The 24,832-nt window shown below is 45.7% G+C and overlaps 1 protein-coding gene across 1 annotated transcript in view; it reads right to left on the bottom strand.

Annotated features, from left to right (window-relative positions):
- LOC148026534 (protein IN CHLOROPLAST ATPASE BIOGENESIS, chloroplastic-like) overlaps positions 1-24,832 on the bottom strand; it is a 108,704-nt gene that overhangs the window by 49,767 nt on the left and 34,105 nt on the right. The window contains exon 3 of the mRNA XM_087690974.1: positions 23,661-23,738. Coding sequence (XP_087547100.1) covers positions 23,661-23,738 — 78 coding nt within the window. The remainder of the gene's footprint in view (positions 1-23,660; positions 23,739-24,832) is intronic.

Below are 24,832 nucleotides of genomic sequence, written 5' to 3'. Positions count from 1 at the left end.
CCCTTCAAGAAAAGCTTCTAAATGAAGGTATGCATGAATTTCTCTCTTCAAATGTTGAGCATAAAATTGATGATGTTGCAGGTGTTGAGAAACCCTTCGCCCTTTACCCGCAGTTTATGTTTTTACGTTTCTGTGTTTTGCATTTAGGATTTGCAGCCCCAAAAAAGGAGCGCCATCCTAGACTGATTGTGTCTATTTATAGGCCACTCTCTTATTCATTCCTCATGGCTGATTCATTCAGTCCGTCACCTCTTCTCTCTAGCCTCTCCACTACCCTCACACCCCTTTAGGAGGATATTGCGGTTCGTGGTTCGTGGCTGTCTTCATCATCTTCCTTGTGCTACGACACCCTTGTTCCCTTGTATCACATTCACTCCATGATTCAAGTCTTCATCATTCCATTCATCAGAGTTCCTTCTCTCTTCTCTTCTCTTCTCCATGTTTACCGAGTTCACTCCGTGTTCCTCCCCGCCAACCCGACTGTCTCGCTGATACGTCATCTTTTGACAGCAGGGCTGTCGAGACCTCCATCAGAGACGGGCCCCCCTCTTAGAGAGCAAGACCCGGATTATATTCCTTTCTTTTATCCTCTTCCATCCACTCCGGTGTAAGGTACTTTAGATTGGTCTTTTGTTCCTTCTTCTTTTACCTCTTCTACTTTGCAATATTCTAGTAGAGATCCTATGGAAGAAAGAGTCCAATCTATTGATTACGGAAAAGGTCCTCTTGAGGATCAATTCTTATATGTTAACATAAGTCGTGGGGATTATAAGAAAAAGCCAGGTAACTCTTCTTCTAACCTTCCTTCTTTTCAATCTACTTCACAAAATCAAAATGAATTTGGTGTTCCTTTTTCTTCATCGCAGGGTGCATCATCATCTTTACACTTTCATTTTCAATCATTAAATGTTAAAAATGAACAAAATGCATATGCACCTCACACACCGCATTTTCAAAACCCACCCATTCCACCACCTTCTTCCACTGCTTCTCCACTTCCATTCACACCATTTACATTTCCATTTCAGACACCTCATGTCGCTCCACACATCACACTAGGGGGTTATGAAAACATACGCACATCCTTTAGGACCTCATCCTTACCTCTTCCGAGTGGTGTTCCACCTACTTCATACACTTTCAGGATCATTGCAGCTTGGGTATCCCCCCAATCTCTCCCGAGTGTGGATCAGTTGACTCCACAATTTGCCTCCATGGCTTCACCTATTGGACCTTCCGGTCATATTGCTGTGCCCCAGTCTCACTTTGAACCAGGCTTCCGTGTCCTAATGCCTCCACCTACACTAGCACCTTATAGAAACATTCATATTCCAATGCCTCCGCCTCAATTGGCACTCATTGGACACTCACAGCCTACTTCTGCCTACCCATCTTTTCCCTCTCCTTTTTATCAGACAAATCCACCTCCACCATCTTACTCTCCACAACCTTATCCCCCACATCCATCTTACCCTACCTACCCGACACCTCATGGTTCTAGCTCATCTTCTGTCAAGCATGCATTTAGTGACAAGACTCATTTTAATGGGTCAAACTTTACTACTTGGTCGAACTTGATGAGACATATCCTTGACTCCCAGAACCTATGGGATCTTGTGCAAGGGTTGGAACCCCAAACCGGTCCCACACTTGTTCCATACGAGGTTGTCCGCTCATGGAAAATTAGGAATGCCTCAACTATTGTCGAGCTGATGCAGGGCTTAATGCCTGGGTTTCATTCTCAACTTCAGTATTTTGACTTAGCATCATAGTGATGGGCACACTTGACTGACCGCTATACGGCTCGGGATAGGACCCGCTGTATTTATCTTGATTATGATCTTCAGCTTTTCAAAATCACTAACCGGGATAACTTGAAAGTTAAGTTGGCTGAGTATCGGCGTCTCCTCGCTGAATTCTCCACTGCGGGGACTCCTAAGTCATTTGACAATCAAGTCACATTGTTCCTAAACAAACTCCCTAGGAAATACTTCAATTTTGTGAAAGGCATAGTTTCAAAACCTACCATGCCTACATTCTATGAATTTGAGTATCAGCTGTTGCATTATGCACGGTTGTTCGATCAATTTCATTCAAATTCCTCTTTAGAGGAGGCTCTTGTTGCTCATTCTCAGAAAGAGCAACACGGGAAGGGCAAACAAAACCAAACCTCCACTCAAAATCAAAATCAAACTCAAAAGAAAAATCAATCCGGGGACTCACAAGGAACATCCCAATCCCTCAAACCTGGGCGGTAAAATGTACCTAAAAAGAATAGGTATTGTCAACATTGTCAAAAGGTTGGCCATTTTGACGACGAGTGTCGATCAAAGGCAAGAGGCACAACACCAAAACCTAAGTCTCGAACCCCCGCCCCTCAGTCGGGACAACCCCGAGCAAGGGAGACAGGGTGACGGCAAGGGGCAATTTAAAGGTCAGACTCGCACTGCCACCGCACAACCATCTCAGCCGACAACGTTCTCAACTCCAGAGGGCTTGTCTAGCTGGTCTGCAGAGACGCACATCATCTCCATAGATACATTAGATGCAAGTCGTCCATATCTGTGAGTTGCCTCCTGATGAGGTTAACGCAGAGGCCCACTCGACACAACCAAGCACTTCAGCTCCTGTTTGGATTGTGGACAGTGGAGCTACACATCACATGACTTCTATAGAGGACATCTTCCATACCCGAGCCCCTGCAGCCAGGCGGGTCCACGTAGGAAACAACTCCTCGGTCACGATTCAGTCACAAGGTTGCGTCAGTTTTGCCACTGACAAGGGTCCGGATCTGGCTACGCTAGACAATGTATATCATGTCCCTCAGCTTGGGGTGAACTTTTTATCTGTTCAGTAGCTTTGCCGGTTGGGGCGAGTGGTTTTCTTTACAGCGACCACAGTCGAGATGCTTGACTCTCTGATTGGTTTAGTGATTGCTCGCGGTGAGGCACAACCTAATGGCCTATACCACATGACACACTTTCTGACCGGCCGATAGCCAAGGGCTCCGTGTTCCATAGCTTCCAGGCCTTAGCCATATCTCTAGAGCCTCACACACACTTTTATCATCCTTAGGCACTTATCCTAGTCAGTGTGAGGGATTGGCTTGCTAGTTTTGTGGATGACTTGGGTTTAAAACTCTATTTATCTTTTCCTATCTCTCACTTAATCAGCCGCCACCCCTATATTACTTATGTATTTTCAATACACTTTTCAAACAACCACAAAAAAAAACAAACAAGCAAATAATTCCATTGTTGTTTCCATCCGCCTTTGTAGGACTTGGTAGACCCTTGGGCAGCCGCCGAGCACCCTTGGTCCGATGCCCTGGCCTCTCTGGGGTCATCACTTGGGCTCCCTTGGTAAGATAACCATCGCCTCTGTAGTCTTGGTAGGCCACAGGGCAGCCGACGTGCACCCTTTGTTCGATGCCCTGGTTGCTTTGGGATGGGACGCCTTGGGGTAAATTAAAATTTAGGCTAGCCTACTTTTCTAGCCCTATTTTGGGTTTGAGAGGGGTGTTGTGCTAAGAAATGCACTTAGCCACTTAAACAACCACAAAACATGCTTATTTTAGGCTTATTTTTTGCCAAAACCCTAAAATGGGGAGCGGATCAAGAGAGTTAAGTGGAAGAGGATCTAGAACCCTAATTTTCTATAAATAGGCAGCCAGCCCTCCACTCTTGTTCAATCTTGTTTTTGCAGATTTCAAGTGTTTCAACTTACTGCCCACACCGCGTTCATGGAGGACATCTTAGTTGAAGCTGTCCATTCCTGTCTCCATCAGTTAGCGCCTAATTTCCAGCCCTCTTCACACAGTTTGGAGCTAATTCCAGTCAAGCGACTGCTATTCCTATGTGGACATGCTGTCGTACAGCTTGCCACGTCATCACAATCCTGATGCCTGTTGTTTTAGTCTTTTTCTCTCCTGCAGTCTGTCCTGCTTACGTTTTTAGTCTTTCTCTCACCTGCTACCTGCGTTTTTAGTCTTTCTCTCTCCTCACTGCTGTCTGCATCGGATCCAGTTTCTCACTGCTGCATTTGCTGGTGTTCGACATCCGAAGGCTGCCTTGCTGCGATTCGTGATCCGTTCGGAGTACGACACACTCTCCAGCTCATTACCCCTGCCTTGATCCTTCAAATACAGGAGTTCGAGGTACAGTATTCATTCACTGCATAGCATGTTTGCTGCATGAGCATCATATATTCAATAGTCATATCACTTCATTCATTCACTATGTTCATTGTCTCTGAGTTACCCTAACTCTAACTGTGTTCTTTTATCAGTCTGTGCTTTGTCATACGGCTTCTGTTTATGTTTCTGTGTTAGGGTATTTCTTTGCAGGCTCTCGCTCCCGCCTCCTGCTCGTTTTGCACCTACTGTCCGTTTCCATCTACATGCAGTCACTCGCCTAAAGTCCCATCAGTGCCAACCCCCGTCCCATCTGCAGCACCATCATCTCCTCTTCTCTCTTCGCTCTTCTCCAACTTCCCTCTTCCTACTTCCTCCACTTCCCTCTTCTCTCTCTTCTCCATTCTTTTTCTCTTCCTTCTCCCTTCTCTCCTTTTCCCTTCTCTCTTCTAAGTTCTCCCTCACTTTTCTCCCTTCTCTCAAGTCTCTTCATAGTGGCCAACACTTTAGGCTTTTCTTTAGCAATTTTCATTTCAGTTTTTTACCTAAAATTGCTTCATCTTTCCGTCCCACTCGTCATGCCAATGGTCGAGGAAGGTCTGATGATTGGTCATGGTGGAAAAAAGTAAATGCTGACCACCCATTGAGTGGTGGAGAATCTTAACCATGGACGTGCAAGCTTTGCCCATACAAGTGAACTAGTGGAGCAAACGAGGTAATCCATTGAACAGAGCATTTCTATTTTCAATTTTTATTAATTTTAATTTTTCAAAGTTACTTAAATATTGGAATATGGAATACGAATTGCCACTTGTTTCGTCCTATAAATAATTAGGTCGGAGCTCATCTCCTACATAAACCAAATTCAAAGGTACAGTTTTATCCTACTGTAACCTTGGAGAAGCAAAGGGAACTTCGTGACCATGTAGCAAGTCAACAAGCTTATCTTGCATCTAGACCACGATGTGTTGCAATTAAGCCTGTAACTTTTGTAACACCACCCCCATCAGATGTGTCTAGAACAGGATTAATCTCAAGAAGTGCTACCTTCACACCTACTACAGGCATTGCATCGACCATGGCATCAGCAACACCACATGTTGCATATAGACAGTACACTTGATGCTAGTTGGGATCTCAAGAAGAAGGAAGAGATGGATACATCAGTGGCACATTTTTTCTATCATAACCATATTTAGTTTTGTGCAGCCAAATTAGAGTATTTTAAATTGATGTGCAAGAAGATTGGTGAGTATGTACCTCTATCATCAGAGACCTTATACACCACTTTGCTCGACAAGGAAAAGCTCCTTGTTGAGCAAGCAGGAGTGACTAGAAAGAGCCTATTAGCCTCAAATCATGATGATGATCTTTGATTTAGTTTGCTTATCATGAGTCGCATGACACATGTATATGATCATTGATAACGATGTGACACTTGGACCATTGTGCCATGCCAACATTATATTTGTACTTGCAATCTTGTATTTGCCCTTTGGGCTATTTTGGCATGCCGCATTTTGCTTCAATCTAGAGATTAGACTTTATATTTGTAGTCATTTTTGGCAATGGGCATGTTCTTTCAACTTAGACTTTAAAGTTTAGTTCATTGTTCATTGTTTTATGGCATATGTATTATGTGTTTTATAATTGACTAGCTTGACTCTTGAGCCTTCTAAGTTGTAATTCAATTTATAATGATTGGTTTTTTGTTTTGCAAATAAAGTGTGGCTAATTATATTACTTCAGAAAAACCTGAATACAAAGAAGTGCTCATGCTTAACAGACTAGCTGGAGCTAATGCGGAGTCATAGATATATCAAGTATACAAGTCTCTCAGGGCGGCCTGGGAGGGATGGGGGCAAGAAGCCATGGAGGGGGGGTGTATCGCCACCTGAGGCTACTTGCCTACATCACGAAAAATAGATCCTGGCCACCCCAAGTGCACATGAAATGAAAACGGAGCTCCTGATGAGCTCGAGACTCGCCCTGCACCTGGTTCCATTGGCCGCGGAGAGAGTGGATGATGGAGGTCCAAAGCTCTGCTAAAGTCACCTGTACTGAAAGTCTCTCCCCGCCAAAAACCACTTGGCACTGTGCCTTCCAGATATGCCATCCAATAAGACTCCCTACGATCTCCCATACCTCAAAGCGGTCTGTTGTGGGCTCTAGTACCTCACGGATCGGTAGAGCCTCCAAGCCAACCACTACGCATGACCTAGCCTCAATAATGAATATCGTGTCCCGCATCCCAGCCTCATAAAGAAGGTGACGGCTCTAGCTAACTACCTACGAACAGAAAGCTCCCCATGAGATACATCCAAGGCTGGGTGCTATACGGCGGAGGATGCGGCATGCTCCTCTCCACATGAGCTACGTTGCCTCACACGACCAAAGGCAGTGCTTAGGAGTTTCCAGAAGTTGATGTGTGTAGCGTTTACAACCTCCATCCTTCTGCATCTGGGCTAACCAACTCCCCACCGCCAGGCCTCCATGTGCCACCAGCCATAAGAAATACAATACCCTCCTCCGCCTCCAGCTATCCCATAGGCAGCGCCAAAAGGTCTATCGAAAAGCATCTGTGATGTTGTACTCCGCCCAATACCTGCTACGCGACAGCGCCCAGTCCATGTCCTCCTGCATCAATACATGTCTGCCAATCCTGGCTGTGCACTCCAAAAACCTCGGTGGCTTCTTGGCGACCACAGTGGTCGACCATAGCCACTCTCTCGGATCCCACTCCAACTCATCAAGTGGCATGCCCTCCCAAATCTAGAGGCGCCACTCCCGGAGCTCCTCCCAGAAAACATAAGGATCTAGCCGCCATGTCTTCCTCTCAAGGCCAACCACCCGAATCCTCCTCCATGAAAGGACAACTATCCCCTCATCCTGCTGCCCTTTGTCAAGGGCCTACACAGTGAAGAAAGTCCCATGTGGGGCGCCGCCCACTCTACCTGCCACCTGTAGGGGGATACCTGTTGATGAAAACCTAGCGGCCCATATCTCCCCGGGCTCTACTGGCTCTCGTATCGGGGAGGCAAGCCACTCCTGAGGTATTGCTGCGTCAATCTCCCTTCTCCTCAACTCAACTCCTCTTTGGCAAACTGATGCACCCTGCAACATCTCATCCACCATCCTGTACACCTCCCGCCATGTCCTAATGGTAGGAGCCGGGCCGGCCTCCCAACCAACCCGCTGGATGTAGGGGCACTCACCAATCTATACCCCATCCCGATCTCTGACCTGGGGGTTCCAGATCACCGGTTGGTGGTCTATCTCCTCTTGGCAGCCTGCGGGGCTCTGAATTAGGGCCTTACGAAGGCCCTGCCACACACGAAGTAGGCTGTGTAGGAAAGGGGATTTGGGGGGCGTGATCTGGGCCATCGTGAAGATTCATCTCAAGGATGGTCTCCAATCACCACCAAGCCTCGGTCTACACTCCTCGAGACCCTCCTGCAATAGGACCTTCTAGGTCTGCTCTCCTGGAGTGAGACCGCAGACTACTAGCTTGCCTAAAAGGGCCAGACTCTGATACTCTAGGTCTATGATCCCAAGCCCTCCCTCAGATCGATACCAAATGATGGTCGCCCACGCCACCATGGCCTGGGAGTCCCTGGAACCGTCTGACCTGGCCCAGAGCAAGTTCCGCACTAGACGGCGAAGCTGAACTACATAGGACGAGGAGAAGCACCAACATGAGGCGATGTACCAAGCTGTCGCTAGGAGGACCTGGTTAACCACCAGGGCTCGGCCCGCTAGGGAAAGGCGAACAGTACTCCAGTAGGTCGCCTTTCTCCAAATAGAGTCAAGGGCAGGAAGAAACTATTGAGCAGGAGTAATGTCGAGTCCCACCTGGAACCCTAGGTAACGGATAGTCTATCCTTTACACACCCATCTAAATCCTAAGTGGACTCCCACTCAGTGCTAGAGTCCAAGTCTGTGAGGAAACCAATCGACTTTCGCCAGTTAATTTTCGCTCTTGCTGCAGTACAGAACACCTCGAGAGCTAGTCTCACTCTCTCCAACATCAACTCATCATCCTTTATGTAAAGTGTTGTATCATCTGCATACTCTGAGTCTAACAGCTCTGTCTCCTCTCTCACTGGAAGTCAGAGGCCGCGTAACCCGCTCATACGTAACCTGAGGAAGTGAGACATCACCTCTGCAAAGAGTAAGAACAAATATGGGATCAGAGGGCAACCTTGTCGGACCAATCTCTCCAACCGACACTCCTTCCCTCGCCTACCACCTATGAGAACCCTGCTAGTAGCCGATCTATAAAGTGCGGTGCCCCGTGGATCCACGCCTGGGGGAAGCCCCAACATCACCATGGTGCCCTCTAAGAAGTCCCAATCCACCCTATCATAGGATTTCTCGAAGTCTAGGAGTAGTACAGCCAATCCTTGACCACTGTGTTGGGCCCACTCTGTCGCCTCAAAGAAGGTGAAGACATTGTCTAGGATTCTTCTATCCTCGACAAAGCCTATCTATGTGTCACCAGGACGTGAAAATTTGATGCTTTGCTTATATTTAATTGACATTTGATTAAAGGATTAATCAAATGTGCAATTAAAAGATGCACATGTGTTGCACATGTGAGGTGCAAGCTACTTTTTCACACTTGAAGGCCGAAGGACCCTATGAAAAAGATGGGTGTCAAAGACAAAAGTTGTAACAAGTTACACTTGTTAGATTCTAGATGAATTCTGGTGTCAGTTTGCCCCTAGGACCATTCATTGGCCATTAAGTGTCAGTGGTGACACTAGGAACTAGGCATTAATTAATGGATTAATTCTTGTCCAAGGGTCAATTAATGCATGGGACGACTTTGGGTTGCAAATGGCCTAGCCAATTAATTTTTGGATGGGCAAGGTCAATTTTCAGGGCATGGATTAAGGGCTGAATTAATTTTCAGAATTAATTAATTTTGAAAATTAATTAAATGGCTGAAAATTGCTGAAAATGGATCAAGAAAGCTGCCACTTGGCAAAACTTTTCCATGCAAGTGGGGGAAAAGCTAAATAGGGCTAAAGGGAGAGGTAAATTTCGTTTTTTCATTTGGGGAGCTATGGGAAAGAGGTGTTGGACTGTTGCTGCCAGCTTTTGGGGCCAATTCCCAGCCATTGGAGACCATTTTGGCGATGGAAGATTGCATATTCTTGACCTTGAAACTAGCCTTTCTTCTTGGAATGGATGGTGATAACCTGATTTAAGAGTTAATTACAGCAATTAATAAATGCACATAAAATGAAATACACACTTTACCATAACATTCTTGGACAATAGACTCCCTGTTGGCCCCAAAACTGGCACCCCTTGCGGTATTTCTTTAGCTTTCATTCAATTGGAAGGAGTACAACTTGAGATTCTTCAATCTCCTCCTGCTAACCAATTGCTCTTGCTGTCATAAATGACCAGCAATCCTTTTGGGTCATTTGCCCCTTGATTCACCTAGGACTTCTTCTCCAATTTGACCCTTGGCTGGCCAAATGCTCCCCCAAATCAATTTAGGATGGACTGGCTCCTGAAATCCCTTGATAATCTTCAATTATCAGCTGCTGATTTCAGTCCCTTGAGCCTTCAATCTCTGGCATGGATCCCAAGGTGGTTGCTAAACCCTAATTTCTGCTGTAAATTAGGGTTTACTGCAGAAATTACAGATCAGCCCACCAAAAATGGCTGAAATCTCCTCCCAAATGGCTGAGAATTGCTGAGAATGGCTGAGCATAGGCTGAAGGAGATGAGAGAATGCTGTAATGAGAGAAAATTCTGATATTTGTCGCAAAGAACTGATCAAAATCAGCTGCTGCCCAACTGTACCAGCCCCAAATGGATGCACCAACAACAATAGGAGCATCAGAGACTATGATCTTCAGGAGAAAGTGCATCAGCAGCAATTGCCAACTTCCCAATGGAATAAGTGTTGGTCATGCAAATGCTTCGTTTAATGCTGGCTATCATGGAAATTGCCTCTACACTAGTGGATACACTATGCTTTTCATGTGAGCTTGTTGAGGCCTTTTTATGCTGGTGTGCCTAAGAATGTATCTGCTGAAATTCAATCCAATGTAGAGGAGCTAAATGAGATATTGGTATCTGAGCAGATTTTGGCACATAAAGAGAAAAGGCCAAAGGTAAAGCTTTCATAACCTATTGGCTGAAGTTTCACAACTGTTTACCAATGGATGCTAAATGGATGGAAGAGGATGACTTGGCAGACCATCCTCAGTTGTTGCAACTTTACCTTGATGCCTTTCAGTTAGAGCCGACTTTGGATCGGGCTCTTGCAGGTTCAGCAGGGCAAGGGTCCAGAGTACCACCTGATACTCAAGGGGGAGGTAGCACTTCCACTCCTCCAGGAATGGATTACTCTCGTGTATAGTGGATCTCAGATGTCTTCAGCATGCATCCAAGGTACTATGCTGACAGTATGTCTGCCATGAGGCCACTATTCAGTGTACTAGTCGTCGTGGTATGTATGCAGATGGGTATGGTTTTCACTGCAGCTCTGAAACTGTACATTTACATCAGGTAATGATCATGAGAGATTGATTACCGAGTGTTGGTTTTCAGTGTATGATCATTAGCTTCAGTGGTATTCAGCTGGTTCTATGGACAGCAGCATGTGTATTCAATGCCATTGACAATTCAGCCATGGTTTCGGCTCGGTTTATGCTTTACTATGGTTGTGTAGTCAGCACTGTTGAGAAGCAAGAGTTTGGGATGCATCCGATGAGTTTCTGGCAACAATTCTGGACTATTGTAAAGCTTTATGCTATGTTTATGCTGGCTGGAAATTTTCAGCAAACGGTGGGCATATGAGATAGTTAGCTAGCAGTGGCCAATTTTATGCTGACTATGATGCCTTGTGAAAATTCCAGTGCAATATTATTTGCTTTGACACATCACAATGCAATCGAGGACGATTGCAAGGATTTCAAGGGGGTGGTCTATCACGAGGACATGAAAATTTGATGCTTTGCTTATGTTTAATTGACATTTGATTAAAGGATTAATCAAATGTGCAATTAAAAGATGCACATGTGTTGTACATGTGAGGTGCAAGCTACTTTTTCATAGTTGAAGGCCGAAGGACCCTGTGAAAAAGATAGGTGTCAAAGGCAAAAGTTGCAACGGACCATTAATTGGCCATTAAGTATCAGTGGTGACACTAGGGACTAGGCATTAATTAACGGATTAATGCTTGTCCAAGGGTCAATTAATGCATGGGACCACTTTGGCTTGCAAATGGCCTAGTCAATTAATTTTTGGATGGGCAAGGTCAATTTTTTGGGCATGGATTAAGGGCTGAATTAATTTTCAGAATTAATTAATTCTGAAAATTAATTAAATGGCTGGAAATTGCTGAAAATGGATTAAGAAAGCTGCCACTTGGCAAAACTTTCCCATGCAAGTGGGGGAAAGGCTAAATAGGGCTGAAGGGAGAGGAAAATCTCGTTTTTTCATTTCGGGAGCTGTTGGAAAGAGGTTTGGACTATTGCTGCCAGCTTTTGGGGCCAATTCCTAGCCATTGGAGACCATTTTGGTGATGGAGATTGCATAATTCTTGACCTTGGGAAGCTGGCAATTGCTGCTGATGCACTCTCTCCTGAAGATCACAGTCTTTGATGCTCCTATTGTTGTTGGTGCATCCGTTTGGGGCTGGTACAGCAAGGCAGCAGCTGATTTTAATCAGTTCTTTGCAACAAATCTCAGAATTTTCTCTCTTTACAGCATTCTCTCATCTCCTTCAGCCATTCTCAGCAATTCTCAGCCATTTGGGAGGAGATTTCAGCCATTTTTGGTGTGCTGATCTGTAATTTCTGCAGTAAACCCTAATTTACAGCAGAAATTAGGGTTTAGCAGCCACCTTGGGATCCATGCCAGAGATTGAAGGCTCAAGGGACTGAAATCAGTAGCTGATAATTGAAGATTATCAAGGGATTTCAAGAGCCAACCCATCTTAAATTGATTTGGGGCAGCATTTGGCCAGCCAAGGGTCAAATTGGAGAAGAAGTCGTAGGTGAATCAAGGGAGAAATGACCCAAAAGGCTTGCTAGTCATTTATGACAACAAGAGCAATTGGTTAGCAGGAGGAGATTGAAGAATCTCAAGTTGTACTCCTTCCAATTAAATGAAAGCTAAATAAATACCGCAAGGGGCGCCAGTTTTGGGGCCAACAGGGAGTCTACTGTCCAAGAACGTTATGGTAAAGTGTGCATTTCATTTTATGTGCATTTATTTATTGCTGTAATTAACTCTTAAATCTAGTTATCACCACCCATTCCAAGAAGGAAGGCTGGTTTCACTGTGTATCATGAATGGTGTGTGGAAGCATAGGGAGGAGTCGCCTCCCAATCATCTTTACCAGTGCCTTATAGGCCACTAACAAGGAGATCGGTCTCCACTAGGAAAGCTCCAACCAGTCTCCCCCCTTGCAGAGGAGACTGATAAAACCTACCGATAGACTCCCTGGCATCCATCCTCAAGTGAAAATTTCCTGGAAGGCCAGCAGTAAGGGATCCTTCACCACCTTCCAGTAGGTAGTGAAGAAGGCCTTAGAGAGGCCATCCTCTGTCGAGCATTTCTGCCGAGCATTTATGCCCGTCCTATGTATGGAAAGCCTCCTCTAGTTCCTTCTTTGTGAAGGGGTCTAGAAGGAAGCGTCCCATCTCCTCTGTGACGAGGGACGGGATGTGATCCCAGACCCGCTGTCTACATTGCTGTCCTCTAGCTGAGGCTGTCTCCTACTGGAAAAGGCATCTGTAGTAGTCGGTGGTAATCTCCATCACCTCGTCTGGGCTAGAGCGAATCCTCCCATACTAATCCAAAAGGCTACGTATCTGCTCTCCTGAGGTGCGGGGTTAATGCACCTAGAAAAACTCCCTACACATCATGTCCCCCTTCCGCGCCCAGAAGGCTGCTGAGATGCGGAACGAGAACTCCGAGCACCTGTTCTCTAGGCCGGCGATGGTTGCTCGTGCACGCACCTCCTGTGCATGGAGGATGGAATCCCCTCGTGCCTCCTGTAGTAATCCCTGTGTGGCTGCTATGTCCCGCCGGAGTGCTCTCTCCTCCTCCCAGCTCTGATGCCTAGCCTGTAGGGCTGCCTCTTGGCAAATACTACTCGATCGGCTAGGACCTCTACAACCTCCTCTGCGATCCGGTTCCTCATGCCCCATTCCCTAGTCCAAATCTGCTCAATCTGTCTCTTCACCTCCTCCTTCCCCTGTAGATCGAGTCAGGGATCCGACAGGATCGTGTGTCTAGGGCAAATTCTGGGGGGATCAAGTGTCAGGAGAACCGGGCAGTGATCAGACAAAGTGGTGCCAACCAACTGCCCTACCTGGCCTCTGTGAGAGCATCCCCACTCTCCCACATAGAACCTGTCCAACCGCTCCAGCAAGACTCCGCCTAGCCTCCTGTATCCCCAAGAGAAGTCCAACGACCTCTCCCTCCTGTGGAAAGCTGGATCTCTCCAAGCATCACGTGCTCCTACTGCCAGTAGGAAGACCTCCCATGCCTCCTGCTCCTCCCCAGCCATGCCTTGATAGTTTCTGCCTCTGCCTTGCTAGTCCTCTAAGGCCTTAGGTTGTTGAAGTCTCCTCCAACAATCCAGGGATCCACCTCTGGGAGTCCTGCTGCGATCTCCCCCTAGAAACTACTATGTGCCCTAACCTCAGTAGGGACATAGATATTGAGGACTCCAAGGCACGAGTCTCCAATATCCAATCTGATCTATATAACCCTCCCTGCCACAATCGTCTCGTGGTCCCGTACACAAGCAATGAGATTCGGACCAATAGAGGTGCATACGCCTCCATTCCTACCGTGGACACTGATGGCGTGCTCCCAATAAGTGTGCGAACTGCCTGGGAGTACCTTCCCTACCCATCGGGCCTGGGCGGGAGTGAGCTTGTACTCTTGTAAAAGTAAGATGGCGATCCGTCCGGCAAGAGCGTGCTGTAGCTCTTGCCGAACAATCAACTTCTTGGAACCACGTGCTCCACTATAGTGGAGGCTGTTCACATTTCAGGATGCAAGATGTAAACTCATAGGGAAACTTGTGACTAGTCACTAACCGAACAAGTATTTGTTCGGTGTGGAAGCTGCTGACGAAGAAGAGGAGCTATGAGGCATGCGGGTATGCTTCGCTGCCGGCTGGACGGTGAACTCCATTCCCCCATGGTAGACCATGGGGGTTATAGATGCGCTTGGTGGTACCACCAAGGCATCTATCAGCCAAGCTGAGAGGCGAGACACTGTATACTGGTAGAAACGAGCCACCTGTGCCAGGGGCCACTCAATCACATCCATCGAAGCTCTCCACTACGGAGGGGCTCGAAAAACAATGCTCAAATGTGGGACCTCAACCCTAGCCAACCAGTTAATGTCCATCATGCAACCTGGCCACTGCTAGGAAAAACGTGTCAATCCTCTTTCTCCCATCCACTGGGAGATGTGGTCTGTCACCTGGCTCTTCACCTCCTCCTCTATCTGTGTCATCGTCCAGTCTCCTGTGTGAGAAGTCTGAAGGAAGAAAGCGTAGTTTGGTCCATCCAGTGGTGCTAGTAGACCTTGCTGCTCCTTGACTTGCGTACCACGAAGATTCCCACCTCCAGGGGTACTGGGAACTCTCCGCACTCCGCAACTCTCAGGTAAGACCACGGCCCACTGCGAAAAAACTCCTATGGTAGCAGCTACGCCTATCTCGGGAAAGTGTGACGGGCGGCATGGACAGATGAGTTGGTGGCTGTGTGGGGAGGGGGAGGGGGACTGGACTATCGGTGAGTGAAGGATATCGATGTATGGGACTCCTCACCTCCTATGGGGGGGTCACCTGTACTGGGTGGGGATCAAGGGGGCTAGTTGGCAAGGGTGATGGTAGGGAGGGGGAGAATCGAGGGATGGTGGGGTGGTCAAAGGCACAAGGCCGAGGGGGGTGGTGTGTGGGCGGGGGGGCATGTGGGCCCTGGGATGTGGGGCATGTGGGCCCTCCGGTAAGGTGGCATGTGACGCCGCCATGGGGGGTGGATGTCAAGGCTTGTGGTCCTACTAGGTGGGGCGAGGAGAGGAGGGGCCGTGTGGTGCTCTACCGGGGGAGCGACTCTCACCTTCCTACTCCCTGCTGCCGTGGTTGTGTCTGAGGGGTGGCCTCCCCTACCGTCTCCCTCTCTGTCGTCTCTAGACCCGTGTAAAGCCTTCCGCGTCCACCTGTGGGCCTGTCAGTGAAGCCGATTTGGCTCCGAAGCATGTGCACTCTACTACCTGATGCCCAAAGTCATAGCAACGCAGGCACTGCCTTGACTGCCCAATCACAATAACCTACTACCTGAAGGAGTGTCCACCTGCCTCAATCTCTAGAAACTGTGGTATATTCTGTCTCTTTCACTGCCACCCGTAACTTTGAGACTCTTGCAGCTGTCACTGCGTCCACAAAAGAGACAGGAAGGATAGTGCCGAAAAGCGGTCCAATGTCTTCCACTAACTGGCAATACTCTTTGTCAATCCGGGGAAGAGTAGGGTGACAGGGTGTCTAAGGAAACTGTTGTGTAGTGGGAATGCCTCCACTATGAAGCCATTGTACCAGGGAACCATGTGGATGACCGAGCTAGCCAGTAGCTCGCGGACTGCGTCTGCCAAGGTGAGTCATACCATGAAGATCCCTTGACCCATTAGAACCGCCTCCACAATCTGTGTTGTGCCGATGCGCAACGTGGAGTGAAGTCAATCCCGAAGTTAGGACTTGGATGGGGAGTGTCCAACTACCTGACCAAAGATCGTTGTTTCTTTAAGCTCCAACTCTATGGCACAGATGGCTAAGAGCTGTTTCTCAGAGAGGACGACGCACAAGGTGTTTGACTGGGGGGCACTCACAGAATGCACCGGCGTTTGACCAGAGGTTTCCACTGCGCGTCCCTAGTGAGAACCCACCAATCACGTTGTTGTGCTACCGGAGAAGGGAGGGGGGGGCGATGGCGAAGAGGGGGGGAGGGAGGGAATTGTTGTTTTCTGTGCAGGTGGTGGGTCTGTCGAACAGGGCTGGGGCCGCAAGGCAGAGGAGGCGGGGCAACGCGCGGGGGAAATCAGGATGGGGGTGGATTGGGGCAAAGCCTTGCCTGGCAGGGGGGGAACAACAAGGGGAGCAGGAGCGAGAGCACGACAGGAGCAGAAGCAGGCGGAGCGGGCAAGAGCAGGTGGGGCGGGGCAAGGGCGGCAATCATGACGCGACGGGCAGGGAGCGTTCCTTCCAAAAACGATATCTATGGTGTCTCACTCCCTCTCTCTTATAATGATTGGTTTTAGAATGATGCATGATATCTTTAAAGTTAAAACTTAAAATGATTTGTCCTTCTGGGTTATTTACCTTGGTTTTAATACTCCACATGGATTATAAGTGAAATATTAATTTATTTTCATGAATTTTAATTTTTTTAATACAGTTCCTGTTTCCACGTCCTTGTTCCCTAGGTTTAGCAATCCTCGTCTCACCGTCCCCGTCCCCATTCCCGTCTCCCGTTTCATGTTTCTATGGTATTCCTTCCAACATGGAGTCATAGAGCTTGTGGCTTCTCCCCCGAGGTTGAGTTTCAAGTACTATCAGCTCATCATGTCTATTGTTCTTCACTACAGGTCACCTTATAGGCAGAACACTAGAATAACAGAGTGAATCTTCTTCTTCTTCTCTCTCTCTTTTTTTTTCGTAAAAGGTAATTGTATTAATTACGAAAAAAAGGTACAAGATTACATGATTACATGATTACAAGAGACACGAGCGCCCTAGGCCAACGTGTGGGAAATCCCCGTACTAATGCACGAAAAAGGTTACACCAATCATGGCAACGACCCAGAGGCAATTGCCATATGCCAGGGAAGCAAATCCTCCCGAGGGAGCAAGTCGGAGTGCCGGATGAGATCTATCTGCCAATGCAAGAGCCCTTTAAGCCTGGCAATATGTCTCGGTACATTAGAGGCCGAATCAAAGAGAAAAGCATTGCGCGTGGTCCAAATGTGCCAGCATCCCCAGTATCTGAAAAAGTGAAATAAGATCTTCATATGTAACTGTGGCGGTGTGGGGTACTTTGGGCGCACAAAAACCGAATCAAAAGGAGTTAGTGAGGACCCCACCACTGCGCGCCAGATTTGCGACAAGAGTGACCAGATATTCTTGGCGAGCGGGCAAGAAAGAAATCGATGTCAGGCCAATTCCGCAGTAGTGGTACAGAAGAAACAATTGCCATTCGAGATTCTACGCTTGGAAAGGGCCGAGGCAAGAGGAAGACCACCAATCATTACCCGCCAAAGAAAGACCTTGCATTTGAAAGGTGCCCTATTCATTCTTCTCTCTCTCTCACTCTCTCTCTCTCTCTCTCTCTCTCTCTCTCTCTCTCTCTCAGGCCACTTATGGCTCCTTTTTCGGTCTCTAAGGGGGTGTTAAGAAACCCATTCATTAATTGCATTTAGTTTCATTAATTCATTCAGGTTTCACCCTTACAGTCCCAATAAGGGTTGGCCACCTACATTCTGCCGATGCCACTCAAAACTATCCGTGCCTATAAATAGGGCGTTGACTTCCTTCATTCCACACATTCACCCACATTCATCAATTCACTCTTTCTTTCAGATCACTCCATTCTATCAATCTTCTCTCTATTCCTCACCATCTCCACTGATATTTACACCCTACCATGAGGACATCTCAATCATGGACAATCCTTCAGAAGTATCTAATAAATGGCAGTCTGTTTCACCCTTCACAGGCTGTGTTTATTGGCCAAAAGCTGCTGCCAATTGGTTTATACATTCAAGTTGGCTGGCGGACACTAGACTGCTGCAAGCATCATCTTTCTCAGTCTCCAGAATTTGTGTTTTGCACCTTGATGGCATATTCCTAGAATCCACATCGTCTCCTACCGGCTGTCTGGTGCCCCAATATGCTGCATTTTGCTGCTGGGAGGTTCTCTTCTGCTGCACCCAGAGGCAGCCCACCCTACCATCCTTCCAACTCTGGAGTGCGGTGATTGCTAGTGATCTCTCTCCTCTTCAACGGCATCCAAGGATGTGTTCCGCTCCCTCTACAACTGTCCTTCACCATTCAGCGTTTACCTTCAATACCCTACTGCCTGGACGATTGCGTTTCGCTTCCTTCGCTGTGCTGATTGCCTATAGATACTACCGCCTAATTAGCCAAGATAGTCAAACCATCTTTGAGATTTTGCTCCATTCTATTAGCATGATTTATTCAGCATGATTCAATGTTCATCATCTTCTTCTGGGTTTTCTTCTCTAGTGTTTGCCATACACTGTGTTTCTCCCCACAAATTGTCACCCTAACATGGTATGAGTGCATACCGTCCCGTCACTTTTCTTAACATCCACAGCCCATTGTGGACCCCAAGATAGGTTCTTCCACAGATTCAGCTACTCTTTCAAATTGGCCCATTTCTTGTGCCCAATCATTCTTCTTCATAAGCTACAAGGATACAAATATTGTGCACATTCAGCATATCTGTCTAGCTTCCGAGATTTAGGACAGTTTGTCAAAGCTCTATCAAGTGAAGACCTTTGCCCATTGGATGACCCTCAAGATGCAATTGAGACACTGCCTCTGATTCCCCATCATGGAGGAATGGGGTATCACATCAACAAGATGGAGGAAATTTGAGATGAATTGGCATCTCTTGGAAAATTCATTGAGTCACAGGACCTAGTTGTAACTCTTTTGTCACATCTACCCTTACCCAAGTATGGTTCTTGTGAATCGTGTTTGAAGGAAATATATATAGAGAAACTTTGATTTCATGAAGAGGATGGTCTTAGTAAGAAAGATGGACCTACTTCATGTGAAGACAAAAGATCAGTTAGTAGATATATTTCAAGTCATTGGGTAGAGATGAAGTCACATTCTTTTGAGAGCTTCATGGGGTCAAGTATCCTACTTGAGCGGGGGGGGGGGGGGGGGGGGGGGGGGGGGGGGGGGGATGGGGGATGTCAAAATATCAAGCTCATTTATCTTATGTTATGTGTGACTAGAAGAATAAATTGGATTACTAACCATAGTTATTTCATTTCTATGTTATCTTGTTTGACTTCACTTTTGTGTGTGGAAGAGAATGAAAGAAAAGAGAGTACACTGCTCTCTTCCTTCATGTAACTTCCTCTCTCTCCCTTATTTTGTCTCATAGTATCTATATTGTTGGCTATTTCACTCACGCCTCACTTACCCCTACGCTCACATAGGAGTGTCGGTGATCAGTAGGACATTGGGGGACTTTTTACTCTCGGTAGGAGAGGTTTTTTCCCCTAGACTTATGGTATTATTTCATATGTACTTATGACACACACTTACGAGCACTTACCATGTTCGGGTGTGAACACCCCCTACAACCTTAAGGTTTAAGGGTTGCACTTTGTACTTGCATTCTACACTCCTTCAATCAATTGCATTGGGCGTCATGCTTCACTCTCAGACTGTCTACCGTTTTTTGTGTTGAGCTTCGATCCTACCATCCTCTCTCACATTTGGTATCAGAGCAACAGTGGCTCAGCTCAGCTCAACTCTGTTCAGCTCAGCTTTGCAATTCTCTTCAATTCAACCTTGCCCCAAGTTCAACACGACCTATAGCAGTGGCCAATGTTCTGCTCGTCAGCTCCTCCAACTCCTGCCACGTGGACCTCAAACATTTGATCCCTTTATGTTCGTCTTGTGTCACATTTCTAGAGTCCCCTGCCAATTTATGGAGGCACTGCCAACGTGAGCCCATCCGTCTAACATCAAGCGATTGCCTCTTCTGGCCCGCCTGACACCTTCCCTTCACCACATCAGTCTGCAGCCGCCACGTCACCCGCCAGCTGCTCCACACCCCGCCAATGTTATTGTGCCATTCGTCACCTATCATGCCCCGCCAAACGTTCGTCACCTGTCGTGCCCTGCCAGACGTCCCGTCAAACGTGTCCTTTGTGCCACACGCCAGTCAGTCGACAACCGCTGCGCCCATCAACCGTCGCCAGCTCAGTCCGACTAAAGCGCCCGTCTAAAGCAACGCCTGTACCTGACTGTACCCGCCTAACACCTGCCTGATGAATTTGTGCCAGTTAACCCGTGATTTTTGTGGTGATTTTTTTATTTTTTTATTCCAACATAAATTTCTGAAAGCAAGGATTCCTATGCAACAGGCAGAGCATTCAAAAACGTATTTGGGACACATTGGATACAAAAATTTTTGGCACATTCATCAAACATTTTGGGGCTTTCAGGTTTTCTGAAGACATTGACACACGCACTGCAATTACAATCACAAAAAGACTGTTTTGAACAAATTTGAGACAATAAATTTTGGGGATTTTGCTGGTACATTGTTGCTAAACACCGATTGCACGTTGCATTGCGTGAATTACAGACAGCTTTGACAGAGTGCACCTCTGTACACTAATTGCAGAAAGTTATTTCTTGCAATTTTCAGGAATTTTCAGACTTCCAATTTTGCAAAGAGGAAGAATCGGTCACTCTTAGAGATGACCAGATGTATGCTGAAGGCAAAGAGCTTGCCTCACAGTTTTTGGATGGAAGCAGTTATGTGTGCTTGCCATATTTTGAACAGATGCTCCACCGAAGCTTTGAAGAAAATTACACCTTTTGAAGCTTGGAACACTTGGTTTGCAAGCTGAAAAAATCTTTATATGGTTTGAAACAAGATCCTAGAGCTTGGTATGCAAATATAGATACTTTCTTACTTAGCCAAGGGTTCATAAACAGCTCATCTAAGTCTACCCTTTACATATGTAAAGAGGGGGGATCCATGCTGATCATTTGTCTTTATGTTGATGATCTCTTGCTTACAGAGACACATGATGCTGATCAGATTTCAGCATTTAAACAAAATTTGCAGCAAACTTTTGACATGTCAGACTTGGGGTCTTTGCATTATTACTTGGGCATTCAGTTCATACATGATGCTAGAGGTATTGGGTTATCACACTCAAGATACATTGGTAAACTTCTTGAGAAGTTTGCCTTACAAGATTGCAAGCCAGACTGCACACCAATGGAACCTGGACTTAAGCTGTCATTACATGATGACAGTGATTTGTTTGATATACACACATATGCTCCAGCAATTGGATGTCTTATTTACTTATGCAACACTAGGCCAGACATACAGTTTGCAGTTTTAGCCCTAAGCAGATATATACATCAGCCACGCATGTCACATTGGCAAGCTGTTAAGCATGTCTTTCGTTACTTGCAGGGTACTAGATCTCTTGGATTGCTCTATGCCAAAGGGGGACCACTGCAGTTACATGCTTACAGTGATTCTGATTGGGCTAGTGATTATGATTCACGTCACTCCACTAGTGGCAATTGTTTCTTTCTTGGCTCGTCTTGCATATCTTGGCAAAGTAAGAAACAGTCCACTGTTGCCACATCATCATGTGAAGCTGAATACAAGGCAGCTTTCACTACCACAGTTGAATGCGTATGGATTAAATGCTTACTAGCTGATCTGGATGTATCTATTACGGAGCCTACTCCTTTGTTTACTGACAATCAGAGTGCCATTGCGGTGGCACAAAACCCAATGTTTCATGCACACGAAACACATTGAGATACATTATCACTTTGTCAAAGAGAGGCTGCATGCAAGTGATATCAGCCATGTCTATTATCCTACCACTAGTAATGTGGCAAACATCTTCACCAAAGCTCTACCTCTTGACAAATTTGAAGCATTTCGCAATGCTTTAAATTTGATCTCCTTTAGTGGTGGATGATCCTTGTACTCTTGATCACTCTTCACTCCAAGGGGTTTGTTGGCTATTTCACTCACGCCTCACTTATGCCTACACTCACATACGAGTGTTGGTGATCAGTAGGACACTGGGGCACTTTTTACTCTCGGTAGGAGAGATTTTTTCCCCCAGACTTATGGTATTATTTCGTATGTACACACTTACAGGCACTTATCATGTTCGGGTGTGAACACCCCCTACACTCCTTCAGTCAATTGCATTGCGTGTCGTGCTTCACTCTCAGACTGTCTACTGTTTTCTGTGCTGAGCTTCGATCATACCGTCCTCTCTCACATATATTTCTTCCATTATATTGCACGCACCAAAAATGGACCCAAACAATACAAGAAAGAAAATAATTAACTATGGTTAGGTCACTGTGACCCAAATTATTCATCTAACCACACAACAAAATATGCATGTATTGAGCTCAACTCTTAACATTAATGAGATAAATCATAGTAGATGCCCACTTCTCTATGAGACCAAGATACAAGAAATCCTCTTCATCATTAAGGGCGATCTCTCCTTCCTAATCAAAGGTTTGGGAGAGTATTGAGAGCCTCACATGTAGGAGGCTCCATGTCATTCGGTACCCACCAGAGACCATACCCCCCTATCTTCCAACCTAGCTGAGCTCAAGGGTTCCATCCTCCACACCTTGAGAAGAGTTCAGTATCAAATCAAGGGTGATTCACATAACCAGTAAGAACTTATGTGACTCTCCTCCACTGCTATGGGAGGCATAACCTATTCTGGAATAGGACCTATACGATCCCCTGCCTTGGCTCCCTTGCCACATTCCTTTCAACTACCCTAAAAGGCCTTTACAGATTCAATCAAGCTCCCGCTCTGCTGTCGAGAACCCCCCTTTTTACTCCAGCCATTCTATAATTAGCCACTCTTTACATTACAAGAACACAAAAGCACTTCTCATCACATTCACTGGACAGGAGACTGACTGAACACATTTGAGTAATATAATTAGCCACTCTTTACATTACAAGAACACAAAAGCACTTGTCATCACATTCACTGGACAGGAGACTGACTGAACACATTTATGCAGATTATCATGGATACTTAGCAAAGGCATATCACTACATCAGCTCATACATATGAATACTGAGAGTCCATATATTCTTTTGGTAAAAGTGACAGCCTGAATTTGGACTGTACACAAGGTACCCTTTGAAGCAGTCAGCATGCAAATGCTCTACCCCAACATTAGTAGCTAACAGATGGAATGAATGCCATATGCAGAAGACAGCCTCCAGCTTTGCATACATCTCGAAAGGCATATGCCAAATCTGACCAGAGAGTAACATAGATAACCATACAAACTCATGACCTCCAGATAATACGCTAAGGCAATGAAGTATGATATCTTGAATGTGTACCATATTATACATTTAGTCAGTTTAATGACAACACCAACAAATAGAATGTTTCCTGGAAGAAGAGAACTCAATGATTCCAACGATCAGATTTCAAAGCCAGAAACAATTTAGAGAGATATCAGTATGAGTTGGCCATTCTGGAGACGTCAATATGAGTTGGCCATTTTCTAACGTCTTGTCAGATACTGATTGAAGACATCGGTAGTTTTGAATCTTGTAACATCAGCAATATTCACAAGTTCAAAGCAAATAAAACCTGAGACAAATCTGAATGTAGCCTATGTGATTTTCTAGAGCAAGTTCAGAAAACTGATTGAAAATTTTGGGATATTTTCTACCTGTTGTAGCATCTTTTGCAAGAGGGATTGCCAAAGGGATTATGCCATTCTTCTTGTCAGGTTCAATGATCTCTTTTCCTGTCAATCCAAGAATGAGCAGAACACTAACATACCAGATTCGTGAAAGTGAATCACACAAAACTATAATTTTGCAGATACCTACTAAGCTTTGATATGTTAGCTAAAGCTTGACCAAGTATCTTCCTTTTTGTCACTGGTCATGTTCTAGCCAAGGTAGAGTTCTAATTCAACAATTCACAAACTGTCCTATAACATCTTCACATCATTGTTTTGTCTTCGAAAATAGTGGAGTGTGTTAGATGATTCATTTTTAAACCCAGTTCCTTGCTAGTCAGTTGGGACCTGGGTTGGAGTTAGATGGATTTGAACACTCCTCTTGAGCTGCTTCTTGAGTTGAAATTTGGAAAAGTTCCATGTCCAATATTGGCAAATTCATACACCAGCTTACACATGCAGTATGTTGAGTATCAAAAACCAGAGGTTTCATGGTTTCAGAAACGGTAAGAACTCAAATTATAATGTCCTCTGAAAAACTTAACGAGGTAAAACTACAAAATAAGCCATGCATAGAACTACAATGATAAATCAAACAATTAGAATTCTGATACAAGGCTGTGTAAACAGCCAGTACCTGCACTGGGAAGAGATTATTAAAAAACGACTTTAACCAGAGGTTACATTGGATAACAGTTCTAGGATAGAATGCAACAATTTGGCACAGCCAACATCAGTATTTTATGAGGATCGGTTTGGAAGTTCCCATTTTTACATGAGAGTGCAGACATGGGAATTTCAGGCCATTTTTATGAAATTTTAGAATAGATTCAAGGTCAGATTGGTGATCCTACCAGAATAAAGTTAAAAAGTGTCAGATAATTGATCTGCCAATTTTATAGCAAACTGGGGCAAAAATGTGAAATTCCTTTAGAATACTGAGTTTGAAAGTGATATTCAAAATAAAAGGATCAACTCAGATTGTCATTGAAAGAAGCGCATCAAAAAATCCTTCCTTGAGATACTAAGTAATATATAAATACTCATAAGTACCACAACAATCAATAAATCCACGAGGCCAAATTACCATCAAGTTCAGAGCATTCAAGCATTCACACTCAGTCTGAAACCAATTTAGGTTTGCAAGTAAAGAAGAG

Source organism: Lygodium microphyllum, chromosome 13, assembly GCF_053477565.2.
Source record: "Lygodium microphyllum isolate KBCC chromosome 13, Lygodium_microphyllum_v1.1.10, whole genome shotgun sequence".
NCBI classification, from domain to species: Eukaryota; Viridiplantae; Streptophyta; class Polypodiopsida; order Schizaeales; family Lygodiaceae; genus Lygodium; species Lygodium microphyllum.
This window is presented reverse-complemented; position numbering and strand designations above follow the sequence as displayed.